The sequence below is a fragment of the Onychostruthus taczanowskii genome, unplaced genomic scaffold, assembly GCF_017590055.1.
Source record: "Onychostruthus taczanowskii isolate IOZ18803 unplaced genomic scaffold, ASM1759005v1 scaffold104, whole genome shotgun sequence".
NCBI lineage: Eukaryota > Metazoa > Chordata > Aves > Passeriformes > Passeridae > Onychostruthus > Onychostruthus taczanowskii.
This window is the reverse complement of record NW_024496968.1, coordinates 264,213-288,265: the sequence shown is the minus strand read 5'-3', so window position 1 is coordinate 288,265 and position 24,053 is coordinate 264,213. Positions and strand designations below refer to the sequence as shown.

At 42.7% G+C, this 24,053-nt stretch overlaps 1 protein-coding gene across 2 annotated transcripts in view; it reads right to left on the bottom strand.

Moving 5' to 3' along the window:
• Positions 1 to 24,053, bottom strand: part of SLC35F3 (solute carrier family 35 member F3) — a 169,660-nt gene that overhangs the window by 35,827 nt on the left and 109,780 nt on the right. Inside the window, exons 1-2 of one of the 2 annotated variants that reach the window (XM_041414187.1) lie at positions 23,868 to 23,943; positions 8,284 to 8,608 (exon numbers count right to left, since the gene is read on the bottom strand). In XM_041414187.1, coding sequence (XP_041270121.1) covers positions 8,284 to 8,608; positions 23,868 to 23,943 — 401 coding nt within the window. Of the gene's footprint in view, positions 1 to 8,283; positions 8,609 to 23,867; positions 23,944 to 24,053 lie in introns of those variants that run through there. The other variant, XM_041414179.1, reaches the window with a different exon arrangement.

The window sequence follows — 24,053 nt, the reverse complement described above, 5'->3', positions numbered from 1 at the left end:
GGGTTTTTTCCTTTTCTACAGCCAGGATGAAGAGAAGCAGTCTTCACTAACTGTAACCCAAGAAAGGTGAACAAGGTAACAAAACCATATCTTGTTTGCCTTCCCCATTTTTTAATTGGATTCTCTGGCAAAAAGCTACTATTTGGAAAGGTATTTTAGCACTGGAAAACACAAAATGGTTGTATACGAGTATGTGAACACATATATGAACCTGTGTGCCCATCAGCTCATACCTTAACATTATTTCCCTCAAAAAGCCCTCAGACAACATTATGTAGCTGTAGGTTTCTTCAGTTTATGATGCCCTGTTCATGTACCTCTGTTGCCAGCCTCCTTTGGCTATCTGTCCCTTTTTACCACTTATAGCTTTGTCTAGCAAGCAAGGGTGGCCAGCTCCTGGAGACCTGGACTGAACAGGATCCTCAGCCAGGTACATGTGCATTTATATGAGACTGCCTTTTCATACAAACACAAACTATCCTGGGAAATCTGGACACAGTCCATAACCACTAGGCAGCTGGACAAATAGGTTTTTTCTACTTCTGTAGTACTGTCAGCCTCCAACACTTCTCACTGTATCATCCGTCTTTATTGAGAGCTGTTAATTATAGCTAACAAGTCTGCTGCCATACATGCACTTTCCTTTTTTAAAGCAGCTTTAAAGGTAGATGCCTTCAAGGTATTTTTGACACAGATCTGGGCTGGAAAACAACAAAAGCAAAATTCCTTATCACTCCTTGGGTTTTGTATTTATTTTTGTTGCTGTTGTAAACATCATGGAGAATCTATCTAGGACAGTCCCCATTTAATGAGTTTGTGCACTGGGGGTCAAGGTACTTGATGTGGTGACCAAGGTAAACAACATTCTGCAAAAAGGCCACCTTCTTCCATGTTATGATGATTGGAAAAACAGCAAATCCATGCTCACCTCAGCTTTCTGCTTCTTCCTCTAGGCAGTAAACACGATCTCATGCTCTTTTCCCAGTCCTTTTTTTTTTCCTTTGCCAGCCATAAAATACAGCTACTTTTCTGTCTATGTGTGCAGGTCATGCCTGGAGGCAGGAAGGGGAAGAGGTAACCTGAGGTCCCTTCAGCCTGGCCTGCTTTTGTCCCATGGCCTTAGTGAGTGCAAAGAGGTCAGCGCATCTTGGGTGGGACCAGCAGAGACAGATTTTCTCTTGAGGTCTCCTGAGAAAAGCCCTTGGAGTGCAGGAGCCTAGCAGCTTGCTTAACTAACCAGAAGCAGTGTTAATTAAATGCAGTTTAACTACTGACCAGAGAGATCATTCGGTGCCGCAAGACACAACATTTTCTTTCCAAGCAAAAGCCATTAAATAAATACATTGTTTCATAGTACATGCCCTCTCTGCAGGTAACAAGAACAATTATTTCTCCTTCTAGTCCTTGCCTCAAGCACTGTTACCTCATAGGAGGCAGATAATATAATTATTTTGAAGCATCTGTTCAAGCCACAGCAGAGGAGACAAAAGTAATGGAACTGCAAGACAAAATTACAGGACATTACTTAATTCAATCATCCTTGGAATGATTTTGCAAACCAGGCTCAAGATTAAAGAATGTGGGTCTGTCCTGATCAGGCAGTAGCCAATTTTTATTCTCAATTAGCACTTCACTGAAGTCCAAAAGCCCAGAAGAGGTGATTTGCAAGAGATGAAGGCTCTCCAGATTAAGGGAAAGCTTTTCACAAGACACAAATGTTTAGCTCTTTTTAGAACATCACGGTCTGAAAAACAAATGCAAACTCCAAGTATAATCTGTGAGGTTAAATTAGAAAGGACTGGTGTCCTAAAGAGGGGCCCATGACCATTTTCTCACAAAAGTTAAAACATGAGTTCTCTGAGACAGTGTTAGCTACCTGAATAGAAGGAATCAGCAAATTAGTCAAACAGAATTTTAAAAGAAATCTCTCCAAGGTATTTCCAGGAGGTTTAGAAAGGGAGGTAGGCACATTCCTGTAAGCCTGCCCACCGTGCAGGCTTACCATTGTGAGAGCTACCTCCAGAGAAGATAGGACTGGGCCATTAATTTTGTGGCTTTCTGCCAGCCACTCACATCAAGAGTCTGATGCAGGTACCATACCATGCACTTGAGGGAGAAAAAAACTATCACCTTCACCATGGTCCAGGAGCAGTTTTTTAAGCTTTTCAGTGGAAGACATCGAGAAGAGGAGTATCTCAGCTCTAGTTAGGTGCCTAAATCTGGGATGGTGGAAGGCTCCCACTAGCAGCCAGTTTGACCACAGCCTTTTCTCTTTCTCCTCACCATTTTCTGCTCTTTACCTTACATGCCTCACATTTGTGTTTCTGCTGTAGGTTTTGCTCTCCCTCTGAGTTCTGTAGGGAAACCAGACATTCAGCTCCAAGCTGGCAGTGCTGGAATATGCAGTGTGACACTGAGAAGCCAGCTGTGGCACATTTCCTCCCTAATCCAGCCCCTGGCACTGTCTTCAGAAGAGACTGATGTGCCCAGGATGCTCCTCTAGAAAAACTCTGGAGCTCTTATTTTCTCAGGAACAGGCAGCCTGTAGAGCATATTTTTGAGAGCTGGCTGAGAAAATTTTGTTTCAGGGGGCATAAAGACCAAGAGACCATGACATTAATTTTAATCACCTAAGAACACAAATCTCCCCAAAGAAGCAGCTGAAACCACGACTCATGCAATCATCTGGCCAAAGTGCAGCATAGCTGTATTATGTCAAGGCAGCAGCGAGAAGCCACCTCCAGAACCCCTGTGGGGTGACAGCACACCAACCCCACCGCTCATGGGGACACACTTTCCTCTTCAAAAGGCAAGAAACAGCAGCTACTGCAGGTTTCATCAGGAAGTGGTAACTACTTGACTTGACAAACAGAAGTTAACAACAGCATCACCCTGAGCTCTGTGGCTTGGGCTTCAGCTGAGCTAAGCCCTAAGGGATGCTCCACGACCAAGCTTGATGCCATAGGGACAGCAGGGTGGACACTGGACACACACCCACCAGCCACTACCACAAAAAACATGCTGCTCCAGCAGAAGGCTTCACTACTACTGCTGCTTGCTCTTTGTACAATTTGTCCTTGTCTTGAGCCAGGACCTCTGGCAGAAAAGTGCATATTCACTGGAAACAGTCAGAGAAGAGATACAGTGGTCCATCAATAGCACAACACCTCCAGCACCTCTCAGATATCTGCAGGAGAGATAAAGATGACTACAAGTATCGTAAACCTCTTGTACAATATCCACATCTTCTTTTAATTAATTGTTTTGATACCAAGCACAAAGGTGAGAGATGACTGTAGAAATCAAACTGATCTCTTGGTATTTACATCAAACTGATTTAATCTGGCGCTACTCCTAACTGGTCTCTGTCAAACTCAGGTAAGAATCAGATGCTTTATCTTTTAATTTCAATGGTTTATTTTGTTTCTTGGTTGTTTTTTTATTTTTATTTTCCCCAAGAAGCTAATGTGAACTTGAAATGTAAAGTGATTTTATTTTGAGGAGCACAAAGTAAACAGGTATTATTTTAAGGATAATGTTCTGAATTAGACAAATAGCGTTTATAAACTGAAGTTTTTTGAAAGAAAGCATGCTTCATTGGATGACATTTGCTAAAAACACTTGCATTTGTCATGTCTTGATGCCTCCACAGCTTATTTATGACTCTCTTAATGCTGTCTGCTCTGGTGGTGAAGCTCCCATCTAAGTAGTAATATAAATCAGCAGGATGCCAAAAGTTAACCACACTGCAACATTTTAATGTTGCTGGGTAAGAGAGACTCATGAACACAAACCACTGAAAAATCAATACTAAAACAGCATCCAGTCATGCCAAATGGCTCTGACCTTCTTTCCCCTTAGAGCTTCATCATGGCCAGGGGTTTGGTTAGCAGTGGGGTCCTGTGTCTGCTGCAGAAAAGGAGGGCAGTACCCATAGTGCAGTGAATTGCACTTCATATGAGTCAGGATCAAACCAATGGACCCAGCTCCTTGTACTACTGGGGGTGATGGCTAGAGTCCCATCCTTTCCATCACAGCAGAAATACCTGTGAAACACATTTAGAAACTGGCCCACGTTCTCCTGGACCTCAAGTGAAGCTATGGCACTGAAACTTTGTGGCCCCTGAAGAACCCAATCTCGATTCTGAGCCCATGGACATATAGATCAAAAGTGATTTTTGTGAACTCTATATGTTGGTATATAAGAGTAAGTGAGATTTACTACTGTCGTCCTCTACTGTTGTTGCACGAGCATTTTGATTCAGTTTCAAATACACAACAATACTTCAGTGTTACCTGTAACTTTTTCTGTATTTTCAAAGAAAAATCTTCAAATTCTGGAAGACCAGTGGCAGATAATTTGGGGGCAATATTGAGACAAAACTCTGAATCAGTGAAAAAGAACATTCTAAAACATGTTCAAATATGGTTTGCAGATCAGTGCAGGGACTGCACTATGATGATTCTTTCATTCACCCAACACATCAGGTGCATTCAAGGTTTCAGAATAGATTTAGTTCTAGCTTCTGGTGTTTTCTTTAGTCCTAAATGTTTATGAAATAAAAAAAACCCAATATCTAAATTGTAAATACATAAATAATCCTGCAAATAATTCCTGAAAGTCCTTTCCTTCTCAAAAAAGTCATTAGATAAGACTATACCATGAAAATAAACAAGCTTTCTGTGGTATTTTTCTAAAATGTGAACAAACCCCTCTATTATTCCTCCCAGCTGGAACACAGAGGGTGAATCTTTATAAAAGGCATGTTTTCTGCCTAGAGATACACAAAGCTAAGCAATATCTTGCAGAGATTTTAATTTAATCTTTCATGTAGCCAGGGAGTTTTAAGCCCTAGTGCTTTTAATTTATGTTACCTCATAAATTAATAATGTAGGTATGATGGAGGATAGCTCATCAGATTAAATGTGTCATTTTATAAAGCAGTTTGGAAGCAAAAAGTATGAAGTACTCTTAAATGATGCATTAGGTGCACAAATCATTACATCTGTTATTTCTGGACTGGACAATGGTTGAGATGAATAATAATTTAGTTACAGTAATTTTTTTTAAGCTAGTGAGCACTTGCACAAGAAGCAGGAGAGTGATGCTGGCATGCTCTTACGTGGCTTTCCAGAGCTCTCTGTATCACTTCATCCAGGCAGTCCTGCACCATGACATCCTTGGTGGCAACCATGGGAGAAGTTCCCCCTGAGCAGTCTACACTTGGGCACAACCCTGGCAGCATTTGATGGAGCTGATCAGGGAGTATAGAGCAGCTGGAAGTGAATGCTTGAGTTCTGGTTTGCTGTGAAGAGTGACTCTCTCCCCATGGTGTGGACATGCTGATAGTCTACTTCAGCTGAAACAGCAAGTTCCTTACCATGAACCAATATGGTTCAATCATAAGTCCTTAATACTTCACATTGTGGCCTAATACTCAAAATTTGATAAAGAAACTGAATAAACCTGCTCTAATATTCAATGTGTCACTATAAAATTTTGGTAGCAAATTTACTACTATTATACATTCCATAAAAAGGGAAAAAAAAATCTGTTTTTCTGTCATAAACCAGCCAAAACTGGTTTATGTCCACGTAGGTATGTTCTTCTTGTGAGACTACAAAACATAAAAATTCCAGTATGTACAGCATAGCACACATACTGGTACAATGCAATGGGAATAAAAAAATTGTAATAAACCATATAATCTGTGCAGGAGGGACTGTACCTGTATTCCCTTTTGTATATTTTTCCTGGTGGCTGCTGTTTTTACATGCCCTCTGACTGCATCGGGAGGTACCCAAAGCATACGTGCTGGCTCCGGAGCCCTCAGGAAGGGGCAGTGTGCAAGCGCTGCCTGTGCCAGGGGGAGGGGAGGCTCAGCAGCCCAGTCCTGCTGAGGTGCATGGGCAGGTGTCCTGGGGGAGCTTTGCTGCCAAAAACATTAGGTACCTGTGGATTTTAGCAGCCTGTGTAGGCAAGATCTGAGAACCCCTTCCTTTTCTACTTCACTGCTAAGGTGACTTAGACATCATATTTCCACCTTTTCCCACTATTGCCTTTTAATTTATCTTGTTACAAATTCCTGCCAGAGAGCTCAGATAAGATGTAAAATATAGATGAAAGTGAAGATAAAAGAAGTAGAAAGTGACTATGCCAGTTTCTTTATAGTTCTAGGCCAGAATTATCTCATTTTAACTACCCAGAAGTCTGTGAAGCATCTCCCTAACGTGTCCAACCATGCCTGGACTGCACGCTTTCCTGAGGATGGTGATGCCTCATATAGAGCTGCAAAGTCCCTGTGTATCTCTTTCTCTATATATCTGCACACATATGTAACATGGAAAAAAAAAGGAATAATTAGGAGGGGAGGCTGGACTGTAATGCTTGGGTTTACTGATGTATACACGTGACATCTCAGCTGTAATAGAGCAAGCAGGTGAACAGCAGATAATTTCACAGTAACTCTTGGTGCAGCACCACCAAAAGGCCTCAGTGGAGACAGGTGACATGCTGAGGCAGACACTTTGTAAACACATGGCAAGGGGGTGTCCTCCCTCCTCCCTGAAGGACTGGCTCCTCCAAAAGAATAGGAAGTACAAGGAAATCAGAGGTCTGCAGTGACTTGCTCCAAACCACAGAACAAATCTGCAGGGAAGCTGGGAGGCACACATCTTCCCTGACACCCAGAAAAACCTCCCTAAGTTAACTCTATTCACTCTGCTTGTCAGACACACAAACATCCACTCTTTATGAAGCCTGGGCAAGCCTACTGCTAATGATGTCCCCTTGCATCCCAACCAGGCTTCAGGGCTTGCACCTGCTCTTCAATTCAGCCCTCATTTAATTAATGAAAGACATGAAACTACCAACTGTATCAATTTACTGGAGCAATGTGTACAGTGCTCCAGGTTTGTAACCCCAGGGATTTGGCAAACCACAATGGCTCACCCCAGAATTCAGCAGTACTTAAAACATTATCTGAGAGCAGCTGGGAAGAAAAGTACTTAAAACCAAAGAAACAAAAAGATATTTGCTTTTAGGCTGGCATTTGTTGCTGGTTTTAGATTAAGCTGTAGCTTTCTGTAACCTCCATACTCCTCTTATTTCTGTATTTGCTGTGAACAAATACAACCTGAAGACTGAAGCTCAGGAAACATGGCACTTATGAAAATGCCTTTAGAACTTCTAGATCCTGCTCTAGAACCTGCAGTGAATGGTCATATCCATTATCTGCAGCCCCCACACTATTTAAAAGATGAAGAAGCTGTAATGATGGCTAATCAGTAGCATTTCTTAGCCCTAATCATCTGAGGTAGAGCATTTCCTGAGTAACCTGGTTTCTTAGATTTTTCTTGTAGTAAGTTTCCACCTTGCTGCTGTGCAGCTGGGAGCTGAGAAATGTGTACTTCTTACTGTTTACTTTTCTGAGCTACTTCATTAAATGTCTATGAGCCCCACTGTGTAACAGAAGGGGAAAAGGTTGTTCACATCCTTCCACATATCAGGGAAGCTCTCTGACATGGGACATCTTGATGGCTGAGTCATCCCATCTGTCCCAGACACCTCTCAGGCCAAAATGAGCAGAGCAGAGCTGAGGGAGTGCTCAAGCAGGCAGTCTTCAAGCAGGCAGAGCATCCTCAGCCTCTCCCAGAGGACGAGCACTCAGGGCTTTCCATGAGTGGCTCAACTTTGCGGGTTTGGCTTGCTCTGAAGACAAGGTGTGCTGAAGACAAAGTGCTGCCTTTGGTTATGACTGTGCTTCCTCCCGGAAATAAACATAACAGCTCAAGTTTAACTGGGATCAGAGCTTGGCCTTTGATGTCAAGGGCGTAGTGCCAGGAAAATACTGCAGTACTTTTTACTCAGCTATTCAAGGCTCTGCTCTAGTCCTGAGCTTGGAAAAGCTTACTTAGAGAGCTTACTTAGCTTACTCAGAGACTGACACAGAAGTCAGCCATGGGTAGGGGAGAGAGATATTAATTAAAAAAAAACATATATGCAGAAAACTCTGGATAAATAATTGCAGAAAATGCAGACTTTCATTACATGACTTGCGTGTGTTGGAAATAAATCTGGATTTCTTACTGCTGGAGTAAAATTATATTAGGAATAATAACAGCACCTAACACAGGACACAAAATGAACTCAGACCATCCTTTAACAAACCTGGAGAGGAAAGCAAACACAAGTTTGATGTAACTGACTGATTTGAACAAAATGTCTGTGAAATGCAGAGCAACATGCAAAAGCCACAGGATTAAAAACCAAAAGTTCCATACCTGTATCTTTGCTTTGGAGACTGCTTTTCAGCTGACTTAAAAACATGTCCAAGGTAATACAAAGGAAAGAATAAAAAGTTCCAGTTTGTTGCAAACCACGTTAGAGTGAAGGGTGCATCGAATTTCTTAAAGGTCAGTTTTGCTAGCTGGGTTGAACCCGACCAAGAGGAGCAGACGCCCAGGACCACAGCCACACCCCAGAAGATCTTCTTGAGTTGCGTCACGGAACATTTCCAGCAGCAGCGGCTCACCCTTCCACTGCCTTCCGCCCCAGCTTGCATCTGTGCTTCGGCAGGGGCTGGAGACTCCCGGGAGCGCTCATCCCCTGAGGAGAAGAAAACACATGGCTTACTAAGGAAATCCATCCTGTATTTTAGATTTCAAATCTTAGGCCCGTCTGAAGTCACGTGCAAAGGAACCCACCGGATTTTGCCACAAAATGTTCTTTGTTTTTAGATCATTGCAAAGCCTCTGGTTGAACTGAGGCATAATTAGAATGCAAATAACAATTATCGCCTCTAGATTTAGAAGCCCTTGGGTAAAATGGAAGTGAAAATTACATGTTGCTTTGATGTACATAGAAAGGCTTAACACACCACTTAAACTAGTGCTGTTAGGATGTGTAAATGAACGAAAAATGTGGTATTGAGTTTGATAAAGCAGCAAAAGGAATTATAACAACACTTGAAATTGTTATTGTCTCGGAAAATGCAGAAATGGCCAGTTTATGGAATATGGTGTTTCTTAAAAGAGAAGGAGGGCAACATATTTCATCCTGAAGTTAAGCAAAATCACTGCAACATAAATAGCATGATTAATACTGAATTTGATCACCAGGCACTTCTGTGATCCCTGAAAAAACAGGTCTCCTGTGGCTGTAGCCAGATAGCAAAAACTAGATCAAACCACATGCTGCCCTGAAGTCCATCTCTGACCAGGCAAGCCTAACTTTTTTTAGTTCAAGTCCTGCACAAAGACTGGACTGGAGCTTTGCCCCATTATAACTAAACCTAGCATGCTGCTGGATATTTGTCACCTAAAAACCTTGCCCCTTCACCCCTCAAACATTAATTGTTACAGCCCGGCTATCTACAGCTGTCAGTCTATAATGTATCCAGCTTGTGAATGAATGAGCAAGGAAAGGTTAGCTGGTTGAGTTCTCAGAGAGATCAAAACGTGCTGGCAGAGCTCAGCAGCAGGCCACTGCCTTCTACCTGCCTTTCTTAGGTTCACCCCATTCAACATCTGCTGAAGTTGTCAGTCACCCACACACAACACTCAGCAGTGATTTCTCTAAGAGGCTGACTGCAGTTTAGTTGGTCCATTCACCTAAAGCAGGAAGTAACAGTAGTTCACATTGAAATCCAGAGATCTTCAAAACTGTCCAGAATTTGCTGCATGCATTGAAAGGTGAAAACACGTAAGTAAAGCCAGGACAATGAGACTGTATCATTGTCAAACATTTACAAATATTCAAGGTAGACTAAAAGAGGTCCACATTAAAAAAACAAAAAACAAAAACAAATAAAAAAACCCCACAAAAAAACCCCAAAACAAAACAAACAAACAAACAAAAAAAACCCAAACCAAAACAAAACCAAAAAAAACCAAAAAAACCAAGCAAGCAAAAAAACCCCTTCCTTATCCTGGTGTGAATTCCTATGCGGAATGGAAAATCTCTTATTTCAAGCTAACCTGTATTTGTATAGGTGACCTAATATATTATGAAAGAAAATGTTTCTTTCTATGTTTCTTTCTAAACAACTGTTTAGTTATTTCCCTACAGATAAGAAATGCATGATCTGAGCTAAAATTACCATTAGGTTGCCTGGTAAAGCTGTATTTTATAATAAGAAGGACTGTGGCCTCTGTTTGATGGCCTGATATCTAACAGGAATGTGCATCAGCAAATAAACATCTAGCCTTTTTGTGTAGCTTCCAGAGATCTGATCTCTCCACTTATTTCAGTTTTCAACAGAAGATTGTGTGGGCAGCCTCCTACATAACAAGAGATGCACCAGCAAGCAAATGAATTGTCCAAAGTTAATGTGACCTTGTATTAAACATATAATGGAAAGGTTACAAGCCACTTGCCGAATGACTGAATTGAAAAACACACTGCCTGGGAACGCTCGGCTCATTCAAAATAATTCTGACATATTTTCTTAGTAATACTTGGCTTGTAACTAATGCTTCTTGCCTCACTTGCTGCACAGACCAGTGTCCGGGTTCAGTTTACACCAAACAAGGGTACACTCATTTCTTTTAACTTCACCATGTAATGGGCAGTTGCCGGTGCCCTCTTTGCTATCCACCACACAGGTCCTAGAATGATTACTAAATTTTTCCTTCCCACTCAAGACTTTCTTCTGGGCATTGTCACTGCAACACCAAACAATTCACACATTCTAACAAACTTCACCATCCTTCTTCCCTTGGACCACTGGGTTTCTGCACACAGAAAAAACAAATTCAGGAAGCCAGCATGCCAAATGAGAGCTTAAGAGGAGTTTGTGTCTCTATGTCAATGCAACTTCACTCAGAGTTTATGTAGTTTTACAGAGGTAGGCAAAAATAGTCCTCCTTCTTGAGACAGCCAGTGGGGTAGCTGCCATTTGCATCATTCTGCAGTTACTCCCCAGGGAAACAGGAAATCAGGATTTAAACCACTCCTGCTGAAGACACTTAACATTAGAGAAGGTGCCTAAAGTCACTAGGATATATGAGATTTTAAGATGAGTAGGTGCTCTGAATCACAACACTGAAGCTGTGTTATTTTTTCCTAAAATGAGAATCAGTCACAACTGTCTGATGCACCAGACACTCAACATCTGGCAGCACAGCGCAGACAGACAGTACAGACATTGTGGTGAAGATCTTCCCCCCATGAAGGGCTGAAGCCACCTGCCCAGGTCCCCGTTGTACTGTGCACGTACACAAGAGTCAGCAGTTCATCTGGACAGCTTGCATGAATATCACTGCCTTCTACTCTGTTCCATGGCCATTGCTCCCTAAAGCTGAAGTTGCTGATGTTTTCTCTGCTACACAGGCAGAATTACTTGTCCAGGTATATCTAATTTTGTGTTAAACCCACCACTACAAACATTCGCTTTCAGCAATAGACAATACTGCGTGTATAATTTCCAAAATTAACTTGCACCTGAAAGCTTAACTTTCTAGGAATGTTCATTCTTTTGATGTATTTACAGACTGGAGGGACTAAAAACTTACCCAGGCACAATGGATTTCACAAAGATAGGGGTAAAAATCACTGTCTGATGATTAACAGCTACAAGCTGAGATTTGTAATATCTGTCAGTATCTGTAGTATCTGTCAGTGAAACTTTATTGTGTCCTTATGATTGCTTGTGCTGCTGGAGAGTTAGATGCCAAATGGGCACAGACTCTTCCAGTGAATGCACCACTGACCTGAAGGATACCTGTGACATAATCTGCCCACAAAAACCAGATTTTCTTTGGAGAGGGTGGACCCTACAGATGATAGACACTCATGTGGCCTCATCCTTTCATTTACTGTGGAGGGCACTTGCCTACCAGCTGGAAAACACAAAATCCAGAGCTGTAGTTTGCCTTGTCTTGTCCCAGTGTCTCTGCCAGGGACATTTTCCTCACCCAAATCACAAGTGCACAGATGGGGTGACACTAAACCCACACATGGCTGAAAAGCTTCTCTCTCTCTCTCTAACACTGCACAAGAGTCAGCTGGCAACAGAATGCACATGAATTTAAAGATAGCAAAATGTCTTTTTAGAATCGATGAGGCAGGACATTGAAGAATTTTAGTTCTGCAGACTATTAATGGTTTCTTCCACTGCTTCCTGCAGCAAACTGCTCGGTATGCTACTGTATCCCTCAAAAGAGAAAATTAGGATACTGAGGTAGAGGGAAAATGCCTATCTTGCTTTTACTAATTTTGGTTTTTCATTGTCCCTCTTGCTCATGCATTTTCCTTTTTCATAAATCCCAAATGGAACCATTCCTCCTCCCTCCTTTTTAGTCCAACCTCTGCATTCAGAAACAAAGGAAGGAAAAAATCTCCAAAGCTACTGCCAATGCCATTAGCCTCACAAAACAGCTGTCCTTCTGTTTCTTCTATTATGGCTAAGACCCCCATCAGGTGACTTTGGATACCTGTAGCGAGGGCCATCTATACCCAAACTATTTACTCTACAGACCCAGCTAAAGGCCATGAAGCAAAAGAGGTGTGGGAAAGCACTACACCTTAAACCATTAAAGGTAACACCTTTAATAAATAGGCTGTCCTGGCCTCTTCTAAAGTCTGTACAAGAGTCTTAAGACTCCTGTGCACAGCTAGACAGCTAAAGGGCTTACTGAAGGACCACACTGTATCTAAATGTGTGTATTAAAAATATGGTACTGATAAAAACCAAGGGTGGCATTCATCTTCTTAGTTTGAGACATCTGCCATGCAGACTTGTGTATCTGAGACAGTGATTTACACTTTCTGCATAGTTAGTAGACAGAAAAAAGACATTTCCATAGCACGATTTATCTCCTCCTAAAGTGGATGATTAAAACGAGCCAGATGAATCACTCCCTCAGAGTGCTTGTTTCTCTCCACCAGCTCCAAACAGTCTGGGGTGACGAGCTGGAAGTAGGTGTCTCTGGTGTGGGCGTCTGAAGCTGGGTGAGATGAGTCCCACCTCTCCACCACTGCTGTCAGGAGCAGAGGGTAAAGCCACCACAGACAGCGCTGGTGGACTCAGAGCTGTGCAGTGCCACATGAACATATTTAGCTGTCATCAATGACCTGCTTTAGCAGCTGTCAGCTAGTCAGCAAATCAGGGAAGGAAGCATTACACAAGTGCTGGGTGCCCTTTCCAACCCTTCAGAGTGAGAAAATGACCGTTACAGACGAAGGTCCTGACTACTAGGGACCAAAACATGTACCTAATGATAATGCACAGCTCTTCCAGGTTCCCCAGGCTAGGAATGCGCTTCAAAGTAAGCATATTCTTAAACAGTTCTTTAAATCAGGCTTCTAGAAAAAAAGTTCTGATTAAGAAAAAAACAACCCTTACAGGTTTCTCTGACAATTATAAATGAGACATCCTGAAGGTATTTCCATTTTGCCAGCCTGTCAAATGTTTTGTAACTGCTTGAGCATTGCGCAGAACAAGTTTGTAAAGCTTGCAAAAATACATGTTTACCATAAAGAGGGGAGAAAGAGCTGAGGGAAGTCCTGTGAGCCAGTGCCTGATCCTCAGCGTGGTTAGAGCTCTAGAAATCTGTGACATGCAGAGGGATCAGGGCCAGATACTACCAAGGTATATTCTCACAGCCTTGAATGCTGTGCGACTTCTTCACCCAGTATTTACTACATGGAGAGATCAGTGGGAGACAATTAGAGCCAACATACCTGAGAACAGACACATGGCTTCTGATGGTGGTCTACTGGATACCCAATATTATTTGCCTCAGTATCAGACTCACTGACTACTCAAATTTTGTTTTTATCCCATTCCTGCCTATTGCAGTTTTTACCCCATTCCTACCACACTAACCATGCATTATTTAGATGTTCAAGATTTTTGAACAAAGCTCTTAAAAACCAGCTGAGGCATCATCCTGTGAAGAGAGGATGAAATACCAAACTCACAAAGTGAATACTAAACTCACAAAGTGATTTACATCTCTAATTACCACTGTAGCGGTCTAAACCTGAAATGTTGGTATTTGCTCAGATTTGTTGCCCAGGCATTTTCTTTGCAGTCAGTCAGGTTGAAGAGTGAGGTCTCAGGGACTCACTTGTTGCCTGGCAGACCACCCAGTGCAGCTTTCTTGTGCCATTGTCAGTGATGGACTCTCTTTTCACAGGTCATCCTGGTGTCTGGTTTTGAGAAACTGTTAATATTTCATTTCTGAAGCCAGTAATCTCCATGTATCAACCTTCCTGCACAGTTGTAATGAGAGCACACACAGACCAACTTCTGCATCAAGGGACATTCCCTCATTTTCCAAATTAGCTCTAGCTTTGCCAAAGCTGTTGTAGCAGCTGTAACCTCTTCACAATCCCAGTAGAGCTCATCAGATGCCAAAGAATCTGGTCCTGGGCATGCCAAAGGATCATGACTCCTAACAGCCATCTGCTTCTCTTACACCCAGACTCAGGATTCAAAGACACATTTGGGAGTTCCCATCTCTCATTTTAGGAGTCATCTCCAAGAAAAATCTCCATTCTGTATTTGAAGTAGTCACTGGAACAAAGCCAGGGCCTCACTTTTTATCCTCTGGACAAGCGACCTCCTGAATTTATGCTTTCCTAATAAGTAAGGATGTTTTCTATTCTGAGCCAATCAGTTTTGCAGCTATTTGGGTTCCCCTGGCCTTGGAAGGGACGCTCTTTTTGGCAGATGGATTTCCTGCTCCTAGCAGAGGGGTGGAAGGCTGCTCTATGCACTGAGCTACGGAAGAGGGGCACACACTCCACCTCCAGTTTTGAAGGAAAGGTTTCAGCCACTTATGTGCCAACTCAGCCTTGAAACAGAGCGGCAAGTACTAAAGAGAGTGAGCAATAGTTAGGACGGACATCTTAGCATAAAGGACAGCATTATGTACTGGGCAAACCAGATGATTCATCCTGCAGCCTCACCAGTGCTCTCTGACAGTGGTCAACAGGCACACTGATAAAGGAGATGCAGCTACCCTTTCCAGGTTTTGAAGAGGATCCTGAAAAAATCCCACTCCAACGAGCCCTACGGAAAATAGGCAGACAGGGAAAGTGCTGGAATGGATGAAAGGCTCAGTACAGGATAGGAAAGCAATGAGGAGCATACACAGCACTGGGGGAAGCGGCCAAAGCTCTGCAGAGGTTTGCGGTGGGAACTGCACTCTTCACCATTAACCACAGCTACCTCACCACGGGACTGAGCCACAAGGTGACAAAGTTTCCTAATGATGTGAAGCTAGGCAGGTCAGCAAGGGCAGTGGCCAGCTGCAGGGGATGAGGAATGATGTGACTGGGTCACACATTGGCAGATGGACAAGTGTGCTGATAAAGAGGTACAGTAAACAAACCCACATGCTGCACCATCGGTGATGGCCTCTGGCCACCAGGGATTATGAGCTCTTCACAGGATGCTCCATAGGAAAGTGCACCTCAGTGTTCAAGAGAAGTGAAAAAAACAAAATAACTGCCAAAAATTACTAGGAACAAAGCAGAAAAAAAAATATTTTTCTACATCTGGGCAAGCTGTGGCTCCCAGCACACCCACACTGTGAGAGACAAATGGCTAGAAAATACATGTTCCTGTTCAATTCCACCAAGCTGGAGGCAGGACCCGATGGACTTTTGGTCAGGCCGATATGGCAGCTGCGTGGGATTTTTGAGGAAGCTGCTCCTGGATTCCTACAGGAAAGCTGTGAGTCCCTGTGGGTGGCTGGTGTGTGGGATTGTAACACAGCACTGGAATGACTTTGGGCTTGCTCACAGTTCCCCAGTTTTCCAACCATGGTTGGGACTGAAGGTCTAAAAGACCAGTAATCTTTTATTGAATATCAATTAATGTATCACAATGGAAAAATTACAAAACCCCATAAAACCTTATTAAGTAAGTTTTTAAATTAGAATATTTGGTGAACACAGCATTGCACAAATGGATTTTTAGATGCTATTTGAGAAAAGTTTAAAGTGCTTTAAATACTTTGCTTTTAGAGATAAAAATAATTTTACTTAATTTGATCATGAACTAGAATTAATAAATGAAGAATAAATTAATACAGAAAATAGTTTTAAAGTTCACAATAGAATTATTTTAAAGAACAAACCCAGGGTATTAACCTTTTAGGTCAGAAGGTTTGAATTTGCTTGAGGCTGCAGAATAAGGCATGTAGGTATATGAAAATAAGGAAAATTGCATGAATAAAAAATCAAAACAAGAAAAAAGCATTCTGAGTTCAGACCCTCTTCTGCTATTGAAATTTTTAGTATAAATTAACTAATTATTAAAGTGTTACAATAATCGATGCAGGCTATTGAAACTTGTGTCACCCTCTCACTTTAATTTCAGCAGGGTAGAAAACAGGACTTTTGGTTCATTGACAATCAAGGCGATTCTCATCTGTGGAAATCTGTCCCATATTACTGACATCACCAGATCATCCATATAGCTTGATTTGTTTTAAACAGGCCTAAATTTCTTGTAGCAGATACTCTCATATCCTGAAGCATAATTCACAGATATAGTGGGGTTTATCACTTATGGTTAATATATATTAATTCCTGTTTTATCCTGTGCTAAATATTGTATCTAAACTTACTAAGAGGTGGAATTAAATAATCTCCACATATTTTTGAAGATATGCCAAATTCTCCTCCCTAGCATACATATGCCCTTCTGCCTCTGTCAAATGTACCAGCAAGGCTTTCTGCAAAATACATATTTTAATTCCTGTTAGTGATATATATATAAAAAGTTATCAACTTCATGCTGCAGCAATTTGGACTTTAATCCATTTAATTCATCTTCAGAGGCAACTGCCTTGAAATTCCATTAAAAGTGCTGCATTCAAAGGGGCCTGAATATGATATCCTACTTTGAATTTTATGAGGTGAGGAGTTCCCCTAAATACTGTTCTTATTATTAATCAGAATTCATGACCAGAATCCACAGTGAAAATGGAAGATACTGGATGCTTTTTACAGTAGCAGCATTGTGGGACTGGAAAGTAACCACATGCAAGGAGTAACCCTGATTATAAGTTACGTGTTCTTGATATTATTCTGCATTCCATTCTTAAATAAAAATTGGATTGAATCTTACAGTGAGTTACCTGTCGAGGTCACTGGGAGTTTCACCACTTACTTTGAGGAGTCATGGGAGAAAAACCACTATTAGAACAAAAATCAGATATAAGCAAAACTGTATTCTGGGCAAATTTTGATCAGTCTGTTCGAATTTCAGACTGAATAAAGGGTTGAGAGATGGTAAAAAAACAGTCTGGATTCTCTGCTGGAAGCTACTGTAATAATTATCCAGGCATTTGAGCGCTACATATTTTTCTTGAGTAATAGTTTTATCTCCAAGGGAATTCAATTACTTATATACTAATATAAAGAGCACATTTAGATCAGCGCATATATACAGGGTGATAAGTGAATTCATGCTAACTGTGGAGGCTTTGATGACTGCACTTTATCCAAAACAAGATAATGTTCTTTCATTCTTGAGGAGCTTTCAAAAACTCAGAGCTGCCTGGCTTTCAAGTAAGCACAATTTTAGACAGAAGACTCTGCTATGGCCCATTGGTTTCTTCCACAGTGAATTCCAACTCCACCTGATTTTTCTTCTAGAAGCTAACGGCTTAACTGAATATTGAACCTCAAACACAATGCTTTTCTTAGGTCCTAAGTTCAGATCAAGACAGTTGGAGCATCTGTTCTCTGTCAACCAACAACTAGATACTAGTGAGGACTTGACATGGACTTGAGCGTGGTCACAGTGGTTAGAGTCACACACATATATCCACAGAAGTCCCCACATGATTTACTCAGTGATCTCCTGGAAGGAAGAAGATATGCCTCCTCACCTCTCAGCAGCAAACTCATCAAAAGCTGAGTCTCCTTTAAAAAAAATACAGGTTTGGCTAGGCCCATGCGGGCACTGAGGTACTCACTGTAACTCCATGCAAAAATACACTGCACGCAAAAATTCTAGTTTCTATTTTCTCTCTGATACTTGCCTCATCCTCTTTGCAGTGAGAAATGCTTGTGCAACCCACCATTCCTCACTTGTTTCAGTCAGCTACAGAAGACAGACTCATGCCTTTTTCAGTCACAAATTAAATATTACCCTTACTGAGAGTTGTGCTAGGGAATTTGAGGTGATTGTGGAAACGGCATTTCGAGCTCTTACCTCCTCATTTCTGTACATTCATGACTGAATGACAAGGCTTACAGGGTTCACACTTGTTTGGGTTTATTCACCTGAGGAGGCTTAGGGTCAGAAGTAGTGAAACTGAACTAAATGTATACCTAACCCTTCCAGAAGAGCCAACATACAACCTTTGTATAACCAAAGGGTTCTTGATCTTCTGCCAAAATTCATGCCTTGAGTAAGGCTCACAAAATTTCCAGGCTGGGTACCCCTGCATTATGTCCAGATAGAGGAGATCCATGTGTTTGGAACCAGGCAGCTAACATGGGAAACTGGGTACCTGATTTCTCCAATAGATGGTGGGCAGCCCTGCCTATAGGCAAGCCAGCCCTGCACTGCTGAAAATACCTTGTTTCCTGTTGCCTTTGATCTTATGCTGCAGTGGCTGTCAGCAAAGCTCAGTGAAGACTACAAAGTGAACCTACTCTTTCATTGGCCAAATTCCTGCTTCTGCAGGATGCTATCCAGGTCTGCAGTGGCATCTCACAGTTTATAATCAACAAAGATTAACTAGGCTGTGGACTAAAGGTTGGCAGTGGTGCTCCAGCCAAGCGGAGAGAGCTGCTTCCTACATAAGTGAATACGCTGTACTGAGTATAATGTACTAGGAAAGCAACAACATAAATAATCCTATATATGAGCCTTGTTGCTGGGAAATTGCTGGGGAATACATGTTGAGCTAACTTAGACTTTTATGTTGAACTAGGGGTCTTTTTGGAACTCTGTCTCCTTACACTAAGCTACAAATCCTACTGTTTACAATTGTCAGCCATCAGGAAAGAAGTACAAGATTTCTTTTACAAGATTTATAAAATTAAAATACAGGAGACAGTGAATAATGCCTTCTGGTGACTTCAGATTTATTTTTTACTGGTTCTTGTTCCAACTTCTCATGGGAGAAGCCTATAATTAAATAGGTGGATTAGTAATCTGCTTATTTTTTGAAAGCAAATGCCTAAATTGATTCAAGATGACTACAAAATGCACCTTACTTCATTTAGGGGTAAGTGGGTGAAATGTAATGGTCTGTGATCTACAGAAGGACTGAGAAGATGATCCAATGGATGCTGTCATTCTTAAGTTCCATCATTGTAAATGAAAATACTGTTTGTCCACTGTGTGTACACACTGTCTCATTTCAGCCACTAAAGTAAGGAATCTTAGATAAATCTTTAATAACTTCTGTTTCTGCTTTGTGATGCATTAAAACTGCCCTGGCATTAGTTTAGTAACATCAAAATGGTCTTATTTTATTTTTGTATCATTTGAGGAGGGGACACAATGCAGAAGTAATGAGTCACCTCCAAACCTATAACTCATGAGTTTGCACAGGCAAGATAGTAGACAAAACAACCAGGGGGACATGATCAAAGATAAGCTAGAGGGACTCCCCAGTGAGTAAGCTAGCACAGCTAAGAGCAGTTAATTTTGAGGCTGCTTAAAGCCTAAGAAAGCATGGTGCCATTTGGGAAGCGAGCCAGGTGTTATGCAACAAGAAACTCCTCACGCCTTTGGAACAAGATCTTGGCTATCTGCTCAAATATGCTGTTGTACTAAGTGAAAATATTGCAAGGAATACAAAAATTGGGCAAAAGCTGCCTTGGGCCAAAACCAGAGTGTAATTACTGTCCATGTGTACTTAACACTCCGTACCCACGGAAGAAGGCACTGCTTTTCTGTCAGCTGAGTAAGTGACATTATCCTGCGGTAATGGGGTGCATGCCGGTAGGTCCAAAGGAGAAGCAGACACACAGCAAACCTAAACCCCCATTCATGTGAATTTGTCACCAGCACCTTCACCAGTTCTGGTCAGGAGAAGGAGAAAACTGTTGCCATAGCTAAGGAGCAAGAACCAGGTGGGTTAAGGTGCCCTGACTGCTCACACTGAACACTGTCCCCTGTGCAGAGAGGCAGCCTGAACACAAGTGAACACTTTCTAAGTTAAGTTCTCCATGCAGAAGCCAACACAAATTCCTTGCCAAGGCTGCTTCAGTGGGGAAGCACACCCAAACCCACAGCCCTGGCTGAGCCACCAAAACACCGGCCTCTCCTGGTCACTAGTTGCTTGTTTTCTAGGATGCACGAGCACTGCATAGGTCTGTCATGTATGGCTTTCATGGGAAAAGATCAGTGGCCACCAAATCTTGCTTCTATAGTTGTGAAGTCCTGGGTGAGATGTTTACACAGCCTGCCCTAGTGCTCAGTCATACAAGCATTGCCTAACTAGCAAAACCTTTGGATGCCACCAGCAGAATGCTGCTAATAGTTACTCAGTATTTATTCAGAAATGTATTTATGCAGTGTTTGAGCTTATTTCCCAAAAAGGAAGCTTTAGTCACTGATTTCAATAAACTAAGGCTTCTCTGACCCTTGTTGCATCCATTCATGGCCCTCTCATGACCACAAAGATATGTGTGGGAAGTTTGGCGGTCCATTCCTATCTGCTGTAGGTCTTTTCTCGCCTGCTCTGTCAAAAGATGTGCTGCTTGTTTTTAGGCACGTTGCTTCATTCTGCAGTTTCTCAGCTGCTGCATCTGCAAAATGAGGATAATAAGAATCTCCTCTCTTAAAGAAGCCGACTGCTACTCATGGAAGTTTTTGCTGTGCTTGGGATCTTTAGTTTGTGCTTGCTAAAGAAGTGAAAAAGATTTATTATTAAAGTGATTACAGTGTTGCTATGCTTGTGATGAATTCCCTGCAGGCATGCAAATATACTAAAGGCCAAATTTATTTCTCGTTCATACTCATACATGTTCCCTGCAACTCCAGCAATGAAGGCAGGGTTACTCCAGCTGAACATGTGGTTCATCTGGCTCCACAGTGACTCAGTTTAGATGTTTATGTGCAATAACTGATAGCAGAGAGGTGTCTTTTTATAAGAAACTTGGAATATCACCAGTCACTCATTCCTGATAGAACAGTGCAGAGGAAATGTGCTACAGGGGAGGCTGCAATAGCAATTCCTTGGTGCAGAAAGCCTAGGAATAAGCAGCTCCTAGTAGGGGCTAATTAAGTGGAGTATGTGTTTTCTCAGGTGAGGTGATTGGTCTGCAGTTCTTTGTCAAAGCTGATGTTACCTGTCTCTGGAAGATCTTAAGATGCAGAACAAAAACGGAGGTATCTACCTTCCCCGGGAAGAGAAATCAGTCCTCAAAATGCACTGTGCTTTCATGTACAAATAGGCTGAAACCAGTCAATTGGCTGGTCTGAGAGGAATGGCCACTGCAGTGTGGACAGAAGTTGGTGAGAAAAACAACAACAGAAAGAAGAACAAGCACAAAACAGGCACCAAGCATACATTTCTCAAAATATGAAGGGTGTACAATGGTATCAGGCACAGAAAACACATGGTATGGTTACTGCCTGCCTGAGCAATGCATGTAGACACAGTTGACTTTAAGAGTGCTGGTACAGCAGGCTCCAAGCATACTGATGATTCAATCTCCGAAATAATTTGAAATGGCAGTCACGCTTCTGAACGCACTAAGTCCTTATCTTCCTTTTAAAGCAAAGAAGTCACTGCACCAGCAGGAAAATACAAGGAATGCTGGAGGGCTTTACAGCAATGCATATCAATGAAAGGCTCCGCTTGGCTAACCATCCCAGAATGAAACATATTCCTAGTGGTTCTGCCAAAGATTCTTGAAACACTTTGATGGTGGTTGATAGGGGAGAAAATAATCATAACTATGAAGCAGATGAAAGTTTTTGTTGTCTTGCTCTTAGTATTGTCTATGCCTTTGCAATGGACTTGGACTCCCAGAGGAAAGCAAATCTTTGACAGAGGTATGGCAGCCAGGACAAAGGAAGTCGGCAGTCCACAGCTGCCAGCTGTTTTTGCCTATAACTACATATATATTTTTTTATATTGCTTTAACACAAACTGGCAAAATTAGTCAATGTTGTCAATTGGTTTGGAAAAGGAAGCTCTCAAAAGGATCCAGTCTGTTTCATTAAAGAGAAGGAAAGAAACTCCAGACCCTATCATACACCATCAAGGCAATTTAGATTTTTGCCACTGGTGATAAAGGAAGAAGGAATCTGAAGTAAAGAAGGAAAAGTCCAACTAGGTCAACAAAATCCCTGGTGGGCAGCAATAGGGTATCTGAGAGCTGGTATGCGGAGCAGACATGGAAATGCTTAAAAGGATTCAATTTTATGGCACAGTGAAGACTGCTCTGCTTCTGCTTCTATATAAGGTAGGTAATAAACTGTATTTGAACTGGTAAAAGAGGAATGAGATGACCCACATTTCAAAGCTAGAACCTGGTAAGTTATTATTATTTATGATTCATAAAGCTTGTGCAGTGCACCAAAAGAAAGGGAGGCGAGCTCCTAGCCCAGAGGAGCCTCCAATGCAAACCTCAAGAGAAACACTCTACCATGCATGGGGTCAACTCCAAGGGCTTTTTCAAATTCTAATTATAGTGTAATGAAGATCAGGCCTGCTTTTTCCATCAGAAAACTGGGATCCCTTTTCCTGTCTCTGCAGTAGGTGTTTTTTATGTTATGGGAATGCAACAGCTGAATATTCTGTGAACTGAAGGAACCTTCAGGTACCCCTTACTTTCCACTCTTACTTGGTGCTTTTAGTTCCTTTTCTTCTCTTGCACACTTCTGCATTTTCTCAATTTCTGCTCAAAAGAACTTTTGCTAGCATTTTTTCTTTTCCTTTGTTAGTTTTTCAGTATTAGTTTTTTCTTTTTCATGAGCTTTCTCTGGAGTCTCACATTCACATTTTATGTCTTACCATTAAATCGTTCCCCTTTTTAAGCTGTTCTTTCTGTTTGCCTCACTCTGCTCATCCCTTTTCTGCCTTTCCTCCTTCCATTCCCCCATGCCAACCTTTTTCTTTCACCAACACCATTTTCTCAACCAATGACATAGCCCAGTGATATCCCCCAAACCAGCAGCTTTCCCTGTACTCTTCCTTCAGGAAAGAAGTATCGATCCTTCAGACAGGCTCCTCTCCCTGACCTGCACCCTGCCTTCGTATCACCCCTGCATCTCTAGGACATGGCTTACAGGTTTCTACTCAAGAAAACAGCTCTTCACCCTCAGATTTCTCCAGGGAACCCTTCTGAGCACATCAGTGCCCTTTTCAAGGTCCCTGGCCATGATCCCTGAAAGTCTTCAAAGGTCCCTGTGGTCCCTAAAGGTTTGCCAGCCCCCATTGTTCTTTGGTTCTTATGTTCCTCCTGGCCATAAGACTCCAACTCCACGACTACCATGCAGCTGGACTGGCAGACAGAGGTGAGGACAGATGGTTGGAACACGGGTTTGCGTTCCTCCATCAGGAGGACAAATCTGCCGAGCATCTTCCTTCCCTCCTGCCAAGGGTCTTTCCTGCATGGCAGATACTTGCCCACGGGTTCGTGGGCTGCTCCCGCGTCCCGAGGGGAGGTCCGGAGAGGTACTCTGCCTCTGGAGTAAGGGCGAGGAAAGACCCGGGGCTGAGCAGGGCGGTGGACAGGGGTGAGCGCCGGCGATGCCCGGCCCCGGGGGAGCTGCGCGCCCCGTGGGTTCGCACCGCCCGCGCAGGAGTCGCGCAGTCCCCCGCCGCCGGGCATCGCCCCGGCACCGCACTCGGTCTCCCCGGAGCATCCCCGCTCGCGGTACCCGGTCTCCCCGGGATACCCTCGTCCCGCTCGCAGCGACGTGGTTTACCTTCCACTTTGGTGAGGGTGAGGACGGGGCTGTTGCAGGCGCTGAGCGGGGCCACCCTGGCCGAATGCTTCTTCATGGCGAGCCCGTCGCCGGCGGCAGCTCCCCGCCGCCCCGCGCCTACATCCTGGCGCCGCCGGAGCCCTCTTCGGCGGCGCTCCCCGGTTCGGCTCCCGGCCCGCCGCCCTC